Here is a 12263-nt window from a genome sequence, read left to right as displayed (position 1 = left end):
ATGCACATATATGTGTGGGTACCTGTGGGGTCCAAAGAGGGTGCTGGATCCCCAAGAGTTGGAGTCATAGGAATTTGTAAACCACCCAACTCCCAAACTCTGCTCCTCTGCAAGAACAACAAGTGCTTCCTAACCGCGGTCTGTTCTGATCCTAATGGTGATACTGGGGGGGGGGGGGGGGGGGCAGCCTTAAAGGCACTCACAAGGCAGCTCTTTTCACTTGGTCTCCTCGGCTATTGGGACAAACAAGAGAACAAAGGACAAGGCAGGCAAGAGTGCCTCTTCCTACTCACTACTGGGCTTTTTTCTTTGGTTGTTTTTTTGGTTTTGCCAACATTTTTAATATAGGTCTCTAGAGGCTTCTACCATTAATACTTTAGTTAATTCTTTTAAGATAATTTTCAACTCATGCTCGGATTACCTACCGAAGGTCAAGGCCTTGGTTTTGCCAGATGTTCTCCATGATTCGGATGATCTGAAGGGTTAACATGTCTTGCCGTAAGTCTGAAATTCAAATACATGTCACCACTTAACACCAACGGTATCACTGTTGGTATCAGATGGAGATAAAGAACTGTATCCAATTTTCAAGGTAATTCATAACATAGCAGTTCTTTAATTTTTAATCCACTTCTAAAATATTTACACAATCATCTGGGTAACAAAGATATTTAAAAATGTTCCAAGTCTACATAGAATATTTATCTTTATGAAGAATGGAGTCTAAGTTTGGTTATAATGTTATACTGGGGCCAACAGCACTCACTGTTGAGTTTGTTCTCACAAGCCACTGGTGAGCCCCATTTCTTCCTGCAGTCCATTCTCCTCGTAAGTCTCTCAGAAGATTGCATGGTTCTCACTTTTGGAATTAGTTGTTGAAATATCTTTGTCTAAACTTTAAGCTATAAGAGGGCAGGCACTGCCATAGTCCTAGGGCCTAGCACACATGCTTAAGGAATGGACGCTATGCAGACCACCCTTGCACACAGAAAGTAAGCCACGGCAGACAATGATTCCAACGCTCCTGATTCTGAAGGACATCAAATTTCAGCTCAATTGGGGAAGGTTGATACTAAGCTGACATTCATCTGGAGGGTGAGATCAGGACCTGACTGCCACCTATTTGAAGACGTCTCTGAGATGATAGTTTTTGAAACAAAGTCTCATGTAGCCCAGGCCGGCCTTCAATTTGCTATGTAGCTGTAGAAGACCTTGAACATCTGATCTTCCTGCCTTCATTTCCCAAGTGCTAATTACAGTTGTGTGCCAATGTCCAGCTGCAAAAACTCTCACGAGGAGACTGTTTCAGTGCAGTATCGCTACCACTTATACTCATTTACCCTGCTCATTCCCCTCCTGCAATGTCAGCCTTCCTCAGCCCCAATGTAGCTGAGGAGGGTAGATCAGCTTGGAGTCTCATATCCTGGGTGATTTCTTAAGCGCACACACTTTTTTTCTCCTGCTAGTCTGGCTTCTGTCAATTTAATTCACAGTCTGACCCAGGAAATGAATAAGGGCAGAGACTTGCTACTTTTGCTTTCCTACTCCCTGGGGAATGGGTAGGAGTACTAGACTCAGAATTATAGGAGTCAACCTTCAGTTATCTCACCTGGTTGCTAAGATTTGGAACAAGTGAGTTCCTTATGGCAGGGGAGAGGGGGGCATCTACCTTCAAGGCAGATGAGGGAAGCTGAGAAGTGTCTGCATCTGTCTACATTCTCCCGACCCTGGGTTCAAAAATCATTAAAGCATAACATCCCAATTCCCCAAACTCCTTCACACACACACTGTAAAATATAGGACATTCCAATATTGTAGATATTATACACCACTCCTTAAATGGTTAAAAGGTCACCATGGTTCATAAATATCCTGTGTATAAAGACAGCGACATGCACACAGCATGAGCTCACTGTGCTCTCCTCACCATCGCCATTTTTAAAGATGATCTCATTGTTCTGAAACAGTAGCTCTGACATGATGTCTGGGTTCTCCCAATTCAACCACAGTGGCCTTTTTGCAGAGGACATAATTCGACACTCTTCAAGCCTGTAAAATAGTTGAAGGTTTTACCAGGCACTGTAACTTTTTATACTTTTAGTCTTTGGGTTTACTTAAAATGCACACACAATATAACTTTTTGAGGTGTTATAAGAATTAAAACTTTAAAAAAATTAATCTTAAAAATGTTTATATATAAAGCCAATCTAAGAATACATAATTTGTTTTATAAAGACCATTCTCAACTTCTTGTCTATAATATCAGAACTTCTAACCATAGAAAGATTTAAACTATTATCAAAGAAGCAGAAACTAAATAAATGTAGCTCTAGTTTAAGGCTATTTTACTATTGTTGTTTTGTAAGAATGGGAGAAGGTTGGATTTTGTTAAGACTTATATGGAAAAATACTTAATAAAACATATCAAGAGAGGGCATTAAGCTTACCTGAGGTTTCCTAGTTGATGAGCAGGATTTAGAGGGGACAGAAAACCCTGCAAAGCATCCATGAAATCTGGCTGTCTCATCTGTTCAACCAAGAACTTCATCTGTACCTGATAACAAAGCACAGCCCGAATGAGAAGTGACGTTCATAAGGGAAAGTAGCAGCCGCTTCCTTCGACACTGGGGATGTAGCAGTGACATGTGCTTCTGTTCCCTGGGCCAGGTGAACTCTGTTGATCGGGAAGTCCATGACTGGAGCGGTATTACTGGGGAGCAGTCAGGGTGGGAGCATGATTCTGGAAGCCAAGCTCTGCTGGCTGACATGACTCTAAGCAAAGTTTCTCAAGTTCTATTTGCTGACCAGCTATGACTTTCATAAATGAGCATGCATGAAAACCCTGCCCTGCTGCCACGCGTCTACTGGTTGCTTTCACAGCTGAGTTCAATAAGTAAGGGCAGACTACATGGCCTGAAAAAGTCAAGTACTGACTCCTGGCACTGATCAAGTCTGCTGGTCTTTATTTGAGGACAAGGAAAAGACCAGGCTACTTTAGATCTGAGCTTAATATTCTTTTAGGCTTGTTAGAAAACTTCAAACATTCACACAGTTAGGTAAAAAAGAGGGAGGATGGAAAAATCTGGAAAAGCACTTGCTATGGAGACTCTCACACTCCATGCAGTTTATATTGTGCAGATCTATCCATCTATTCCGAACTATCAAGCAGTATCTGACATGTTTAAAGAAACTGTTCCTTTATTGAAAATAAAAAATATGATGACCCAAAAGAGGTTGGGGTAGGAATGCACAGGCCTCCCACTGAAATCTGAGGAGTGAGGTTCCCCACTTCTCTAATATTAAGTCAATAGCTAAAAATTCTCCTTACCAGACTAGGCAGCTCTTCTGAGTAAAGGTAAAAAGACTGAGATCTCTGTTCTACTCCAATATTGGCACAAATACTGTACTCTAGCAAAACATAAAGCTATCCACAGGAACCATTTGTTATTAAGAGTCCTCACCATAATCTCATTCAGGCTGCCAGTAAGTTGAGTCATGAAACCCTCTTTCTTAACTAAGCCACAGTACAAGAGTCATCAGTAATGCAGACTCAAGCATACTTAAGAAATTATTTTTTCAAAGCTCCTGCAATATAAATAATTTTTCCCTAAATTTCAAAGCAGTGCCCTGTTGCTCAGGATCACCATATCAGAAATAGTACAATTCTTTCTAAGTTTTACTTCTTTTTACATTTATTTACTTACTCATTTGTATGGACCACACAAGACACTACACCAAATCCCGGTTTATATGATGCTGAGATTAAACTTGTGTGTGCCATTCATATACCATCAACAACTATACCTTGGCCTGTTTCATATATTTTCTAATAATGTCTATTTGAAGTTATATGCTGCACTTTTTTAAAATTAAGATTGATTGATTGATTGATTATAAGTACACGTAGCTGTCTTCAGACAGACGTACCAGAAGAGGGCATCAGATCCCATTACAGATGGCTGTGAGCCACCATGTGGTTGCTGGGATTTGGACTCAGGACCTCTGGAAGAGCAGTCAGTGCTCTTAACCACTGAGCCATCTCTCCAGCCCCTGTGCTGCACTTTCAAAGAGTCAATTCAATCATATATTTTAAGGCCTCTAAATTAATACAGTAACTTTCTTTCAGATTGACTGCGCCAACTTTAAAAAAGTTGTTTTTCTTTCCAGTATTACTAACATAGATGTTGGAAAAACCTGACTCTGTACTGGTCATTTATGTTCCTCGGGACTTGTCGGTAAATGGAATCTGCTCTATTACCAGAGGGGAGGCAAGGCTTGTGTTTTAGCTGGCAGTAATGAGGAGGGTGGAAAGGTCCTGAGAACCCTGAATATGACATGTGTTTGCTGAGTCCAGTTAAACTCACTTCTACTGACTTTCGGAATCATTACCGAGATTATAAATAAGAATCATTTTAATTACTTACAGCTATATAAAATGGGCACATAGTGGGCACCACTTATGCTCAAAGGAGGTGATATGCCTGTCATGTGATTAGCTTCTTTCTCCTGAGCTCTCTGTGTTTAAAGTATTGTTTCTATTTTACAGTTGAAGACAGTGAGTCCTAGAAACCTACATAATAAATTTACCACACAACTGGCAGGCAGTAGAACTCAAATCCACATCTTAAGAACTACACTGTACGTGTGCACTGGGTTTCAACTTCAAGGGAAGTTTTCAAACCAATGGGAGAGCCATTCACACACCTTCTGTGTCTCATCCTTCTTCTCCTGCTTGAGGATGTCAGTTAGATTGATGAGCTTCTCCATGGCCTCTACCTGTCTGTTCAGGTGCTTCAGATACATCCCACAGGCACGGCAGTAGGACTCCAACAGCAGGCCGAACCTCTGACTGACAGTCTTATTGTGCATCTCAGATCTAAAAGAACAGGCAAAATTTTTCAATGTGTATATATGGTCTTTTTATTTTTTGCTTATTTAATGCATATGGGTGTATTGATGCCTGGATACCATGTACATTCAGTAAATGTCGAGGCCAGAAGACTGCTAGATTGTTGTGAGCTGTCATATGAATTCTGGGAATTCAACTTAGGTCCATCCTCTGAGAGACAGCCAGTACTTTAATCCCTGTGCTATCTCTCCAACCCCACAAGCAGTTTTGTTTGCTTGTTTTAAGTGTCTGGATAAGGCAAAACTGTAATCTTGATCAAGAGGGTGTGCAGAATAGCAAATACATGGACAAAGGCAGTGGGCTTGGTTTTTATTCTAATTCAGGTATTGACCTATATCTAGTCTTAAAATTAGCACCTATGCTTTCTCAAAAGATAGAAAAACCCTTTTACTAGTCCAAAACATGTTTTAATCAATAACACAATGTTCAAAAACCTTCCAATTTAGAAGAAAATGGCCAAGTGTCTCAGGCAGGTCTTGGCTGTGTAAATGTTATAACAAACCAGGGATTTTACTGATTTAGGCTGACTTGAGTTATTTTTCATGAGAAATACAAAAGAAGCAAGAAGAAAACAAGAATAATAAAGTAAACTGAGGCAAGTAAAAAGTTTACCAAGTTTCTCAAGTCCTGCAAGCACGTTTATATTTTCCCAACTGCCTTTACATTTATTTTAAACATAGCTTCTCTAAATATCAACTTTAATAAAAAAAAAAAAACAAACAAAAAATTACAAAAAACCAAAGCTACACTAGACACAAACCTGTTTCTAAATGTCTTGTACTCTAGATGGTTTGTGACAACTTTGAGGACTATAGTACACTTCCAAAGTTGTTTTCCTTTCCTCATTCATCCCCCAGCATGCACACACAGACACACACACACACAGACACACACACAGACACACACACACACACACAGACACACACACAGACACACACATACATACACACACACAGACACACACACACAGACACACACACCACACACACACACACACGCACACCTCTATGAAGCATAGGCTGGCCTGGCAGTTGTGATCCTCTTGCCTTAGTCTATTTTCTCACCAGAAACCTGGTGAGAAAATTATTATTCTGAATTCCTAGGTAAGATCTGTATTTTGGGACAACGTCATCTATGTATACAGTGAAACCTATTACAACATTAATTTGCATCTGGCAAATTTTACTTGGCTCAAAATAGAAGCAAATCCTTAAAAAGGTATTTGTATTAACAGCACAGAATTCAATTCTGACTTATGTTGGTCATTTAACTCCATAAAAAGAGCTGTGCACAGCGCAGCTTTCCCGACAGACTCAGCAGTAGGATTCACAAACTCACTAGGGCAGTGAGCTATACATATCTGAGGAACTTGGTAGGGAAATCATCCGACTTACTTTAAATGCCAAAAGAAAAAATGGCCAATCCTTTGATTTGTCAGTGCTTTCTTGAGTAAAAATCTCACAAGCAGGTTATCCAAATACTGTTCATATTTTAAGACCTGAGGAATCAGAAGAAAAGCAACAAAAACTCAGATGAGTAGGGCCCATTTCTCTATGGCTGGACTTACAGAAAAAACTCTAAACCAAGCAATAAATGGATTTTTAAGAAGCATAAATGTAATGCTGCTACTTTGGTAAGCTGTACGGAGTGGAGGAAAGCATTTTCAGCTTTTGGTGTCTTACCTGTACAAGCTGGATGAGGTACTGAGAAAGTTTGTCATCTGTTAAGTATTTTTCCAAGCACCGGACAGCAAAGCTCCGAACCATGGGGTCTGGGTAGTTACAGTCCAGGAGCTCCATGGCTTGCTCTGGTTTGATTGGAGGCCAATCTTTTACTAAGCAGTACATCTGTGAGCAGAGAGTAAGAGTACAACACATATGAAAATCTAAAATAGTTTAAACATCTTATTTAAGCTTAAATGAAATAACTTAAAATTTGCTTTATATTTTTCAATACAATTAGTTTTATATAAGAAAATGATTATGACTGGTGTTCTCTTAATTATATCATCGTAATAATGTATACTTTTCCCCTAAATTTTCTGAGAGTCAATTTAAGGAACACATGAATTCTGTGCAAGAGGCCCTAAATAATCTTACCTGGGCCACTTCATCTCTGGAATTCCACTTGACAGACAGAAGCAATTTGGGTAGGATTTCAGGAATAGTTACACAGTAGTGTCTGTTGGGGAGGTAATAAACACATACTGTCATGTGAAGGACTAACATCTTATTCCCCATCATGCATCTGTATTAAGTTCTAAGTTTATTATTACTACTAGCCTCCATGAAAACCCAAACTTGTGTTGAAGACTAGGGTTGTACATCTATTTGCACATCTATGCAGACAAGTTAAAATGGTAAAGACAAAGGATTCAAATGGAGGATAAAGGCGAGCTGACAGTTAAGAACAATTACATATACATTACTCTGCTTTTCACACACTCAAAACAGTTCACCTCTGTGAACTTCATGAGCTTACTAGACAAGACCTAAGCTCCACAGATTCTCTATAGAGTATGAACTGCAACTCCTCCAGTTAGAGGCAAGAGTGTAGGGTGAGAGAGCCGATGGGTAAAGGTGCTTTGCACCAACCAAGCCTGATGTGTGCATACAGTGGAAGGGCAGCTGACTCCTGCAGACTGTCCTCCAGTCTCCACATGCAGACTGTGTCACATCAGACCCCACCCCCAATAAATGCAATGCAATAAAGGGAAAAATGCACCAGTGTCTCAAGTAGCAGCAGGAAAAAATGTAAGCCAATAAAGCCATCAAGAACTGGTCTAACACAGACTAGTGTATGTGCGCGTGTGCATGTGTTCCTGCTTGAACTTCATGTTCTAAAAACTTCCAGAAAAACAAATTGTCAGTCTGAGTATGTGCTTAGCTTGTAAAAGGCTGTAGATCAAACTGCTCCCATCAATTAAAACATTCTCTAAAAAGCTTGGGGATATGGATGTACCAGGTTGGTGACATGTGTGCCTAGCATGCATGAGGCCCTGGGTTTCATTCCAATTTCCGGTACCTTGTAAACCACCTGTGGGGACACATGCCTGCAATCCTAGTACTTAGGAGGTGGAGGCAGGAAAATCAGAAGTTCAAAGTCATCCTGAACTACAGTTCTAGGCCAGTTAGGCCCGAAATCCTGCTCAAACAAAAAAGGAAAAATCAAACAAAAAACAACTTTTAAATGTTTAAGTAGCAACATAGAATGTTTTTCTAGAAAGAAATATCTGTATCTATACTTTTGAAAAGGTTACCATCAATAAAAAAAATAACATTTAAATTACATCCTATTTACTCTAATAGCTATGGTAAAAATATGGGTAAAAACAAGCCAGGAGTGATGGGCACAGCTGTAATCCCAGCATTAGTTAGGAAGCAGAGTTGGAAGATTTCCAGGGAGAGCCAGCCTGGGTATACACTGAGTTCAAGACTAACCTAGACTACAGTGAAAGACTCAGCCTCTAAAACAACAACCAAATGGTGTTCTGGGTCACTCTCATGGGTTCCCTGGCAGGAATAAAGTCCCTTGGCCTTCTGCCTTGAGAGCCTCACTCCCCACACTTGCCTGTGGCTCCATAGGAAGTCTTTCTCTTGTTCAGTGATTTCAGACAGTGGGTCCCGGGTACAAAGTGCTCGGAGCTGTTCCTTGTCATTTTCTCTTAACTCATTGTCTCTGGCTAGTCTGTTACTCTGTAAACAAACGGTATGATTTTATATGGACTTTTCTGCCATGGATTTCCCCAGAGATTCATGAATACATATTAAAATAGCAAACTGATGCTTACTAAACGTCACACAGCTTGTTAACTACTGTAAGAACACCTGAGCTACTTAAACCAGCATCTGCAGAGCAGGTGCAGGTACGTGGCTGTCATCACTACCAAGCGGCAGCACAGCGACTCAGCCTAGAGTGGGGCGAGGGGGAAGAGCCAGCCTTTCTCTCCCTGATGAGGCCCTTCCTACCCTCCACTAACTATAGTCTGATAATGCTTGGGACTGAAAAGAGTAAAAAGTAGTTGTACACTAAAATAAAGATGCAAACCCTTTTCATGTTCCTTGCTAAATCATCCTCATAACAATTGGCAAGCTTCTAAATTTAAATGTAAATTAAGAAAAATGAAAAGATGAGCTCACTCATTAAAGCACTGTGCATTTCAACATTAAGGAGCTAAACAGAAAGTAACAAACTTATTATATAATCTCAGGAAATAGATTTATTCTTTTTGAATACAGACTATTGCCTTCAGGTCTTTAATAACAAACATCTCAAATAATCCCCGAGTATTACCATGTAACAAAACAAAACAACCAAACCAAACCAAGAGGGCCCATGAGACAGCACACTGATTAGAGAAAGATGCTTGCTGCCAAGCCTGACAACCTGGGTTTGATCCCTGGGACTCACATGGTGGAAGGAGAGACCCACTTGTAAGTTGGGTATGTACACCTACCTCCCACCACTACAAAAAACAAAAGACATACGTGTACAATGGGTCATCTGAACAGTGACTATAGATACTTATTAGTATATTATTCAAAATGGTATCATTTTCTAGCCTTTTGGAACAGTACATAAAGAGGATTGCTCCTTGCCATCTGGCCTTTATATACTGATGCACCCTGCAGTTACACAATAGGGTGAGGAGGTTCTAAGGGGACGTAATCGTTGAACAAGCACTTTTAAAGTATGTACTGTACCCTGTCTCATTCTTGCTGTTCATGTTACAAAGTAGATCCTACTCAAAGAGCACCCATTCTAGTAGCAGAGTTTTCTAAACAGTCAGTCTCGTCTAATGGAGAAACTGGATGAAAGCGAAGGACAGCCAGTGATGAAGAGGACAGAGACAAAAGAGGTGGGGGTCCAGCATGTGAGCTGGCAGCTTAGGCTGACAAGGGTTTCACTGAGAGCTACCTAGGGGATGAACGCCATGGTTTGATCTATGTTTCATGATGCCTTTTGTAGCTGTTCAAAAAAAGAAGGGAAATCAGTTAGGAGGCTACTACATGGGTCTAGACCAGAAACCTGGTATCTTAAATCATTACTAATTATCATTAGCATGCAACAGACTTCATCTGCTTCTAGATTTTTACTTTTAAGTTTTTTAAAGATTTATTTATTTTATGTATATAAGTGCACTGTAGCTGTCTTCATGCACACCAGAAGAGGGCATCAGACCCCTTTACAGATGGTTGTGAGCCACCATGTGGTTGCTGGGAATCAAACTCAGGACCTCTGGAAGAATAGTCAGTGCTCTTAGTCACTGAGCCATCTCTCCAGCCCTGCTTCTGTATTTTTAAAATGTTTATATGTTAATGTGAAATAATTTACAGAAAATCAGGAAAAACAATTGTACTACATATTTTATTGAGAACCTAAGCATAATAAAAAGTTTTCCCACATGTAGCTCAGCTTGAAATATCGTGGTCAAACTGTAAGTAATACTGTTATAACATAATATTTGACACTGAAGGCTCATACTTTTGCTGAAGACATCATGATGGCCATTTTTCATGCTGAAAATTATAAATTATTTGCATTTTTATTATTTCATCATTTCATTATAAATCACTTCATTTATGTCACATGATCAAGGAAAGAATTCTTCATCACTATTTTACTCTGTATATACATCTGCCTTCTGCATTTCATCATTTAGAAACGTATGAAATAACTTTTGATGACGAACAGTGCAGTGCTCAGTTTGTATGCCCAACATGACTGGACTGAGCAAAGCTCTGTTAGTGAAACACACTGTGGCCATGAGAAGCTCTTGAGAGATGAGGGAGGAGGAGGAAGAAAGTCTCCTCTAAGGTAGGAGCATCAGCTAACAGAGGGGAGGGAGACCTGGACAGAACAAAGGGAAGAAGGAAGCCTGTGTTTAGGCCTCCTCTGTCCCCTTCCCAGCAGCCACCTGGAGCGCCACCATGAAGCTGCTTTGTCCTATGTATGTTTATTCCTCCCTACCTCGAGGAATAAACATGAGCCAAAAACATGTTTTCCCTTCCTCGACTTTCTGTTTTAGATTTTTTTTTAAAGATTTATTTATTTATTATATATAAGTACACTGTAGCTGTCTTCAGATACACCAGAAGAGGGCATCGGATCTCTTTACAGATGGTTGTGAGCCACCATGTGGTTGCTGGGAATTGAACTCATGACCTCTGGAAGAGCAGTTGGGTGCTCTTAACCGCTGAGCCATCTCTCCAGCCCAGATTTTTTTTTAAAAATTATTTTACATCAACAAATGTATATCTGTGGTCCATAAGGCCTGCAGAGGTCAGACAAGGGCAATGATCACCTGGAACTGGATAGTCATGAGCCGTGTGTGTGTGTGTGTGTGTGTGTGTGTGTGTGTGTTTATATATGTAACATATATATTACACACACATATATCAAATATGAATATAATATGGGTCCTCTGCAAGAATAAGTGCTCTAATCTGCCAAGCCATCTTTGTAGCCTAACTTCTTTGATTTTCTCAGTGTATGCTACAGTAATAAAAGGTGATACACATCACGGGACATGAAAGAAATACCACGTATGGGATAGAGTTTTAACACAAAATGTAGATTGAATCACCCCTGTTTAATTACTGACTATATAAATACAGACTATTGTCTGCCACTGGACATATATTTTCAGTCATCCTACCCTCCTGAGGATATATGGTGTGACACTGCACTTAGAGACAGTGTCTGAAGCTGTGGTCCTGAGGTAAGGTGGGCTTTCCCTGTCTCCCATGGACTTTTGGTTATCCCTGGAGACATTTTTGACTGTCAGTTTGGTGCTAGTGGTTCAGAGGCCACAGACACGGCTCAGCACCCTGGCACATACCACATATTCTACAAGCAGGATTCACTTGGCATTCAATGTAGGCTGAGCCTGAGAAACAGTGATGCCCACATTCCTCTGCTTTTCCCAAACTGCCAAATTAAAGTCTAAAACCCTACAAAGGAAAAGCAGGCTTTATAAACCTGGTATTTGCAGACTCATTTAAATCCTGATATTCTTCTTATGTTACTACTGACTACATTGTACTATACTGTACTATTGACTATAGCACACTATACTGTACTGCCTGCCGACTGTAATGTACTATACTATATACCAACCACAGTGCACTCACTATTCTGTACTGCCGACCACAGTGTGCTATACTGTACCATCAACCATACGTAGTGTGCTATACTGCACTGTCAACCACAGTGTGTTACTGTACTACTGACTATATATATTACTGCTCTACTTTCCAGGTTATTATACCCTCCACTTCTACATCTTTGTATCTTGTTAGTCTTCCTTGAACATAGAAGGAATGAATAGAAAAGTACCTTAACATCTAGAAAG

At 40.1% G+C, this 12263-nt stretch overlaps 1 protein-coding gene across 3 annotated transcripts in view; it reads right to left on the bottom strand.

Moving 5' to 3' along the window:
• The window catches only part of Pik3ca (phosphatidylinositol-4,5-bisphosphate 3-kinase, catalytic subunit alpha), a 73950-nt gene that overhangs the window by 9299 nt on the left and 52388 nt on the right, over positions 1-12263 (bottom strand). For all 3 annotated transcript variants that reach the window (XM_087615163.1, XM_087615167.1, NM_133399.4), the window contains 8 exon segments: positions 8480-8604; positions 7009-7090; positions 6592-6756; positions 6304-6407; positions 4705-4876; positions 2448-2554; positions 1928-2049; positions 426-504 (listed from right to left, as the gene is read on the bottom strand). In XM_087615163.1, the coding sequence (XP_087471289.1) occupies positions 426-504; positions 1928-2049; positions 2448-2554; positions 4705-4876; positions 6304-6407; positions 6592-6756; positions 7009-7090; positions 8480-8604 (956 nt within the window).

This window comes from Rattus norvegicus, chromosome 2, assembly GCF_021556685.1.
Source record: "Rattus norvegicus strain SHRSP/BbbUtx chromosome 2, alternate assembly SHRSP_T2T, whole genome shotgun sequence".
NCBI classification, from domain to species: domain Eukaryota; kingdom Metazoa; phylum Chordata; class Mammalia; order Rodentia; family Muridae; genus Rattus; species Rattus norvegicus.
The sequence above is the reverse complement of the archived record's forward strand: the minus strand, read 5'-3'. Positions and strand labels throughout refer to the sequence as shown.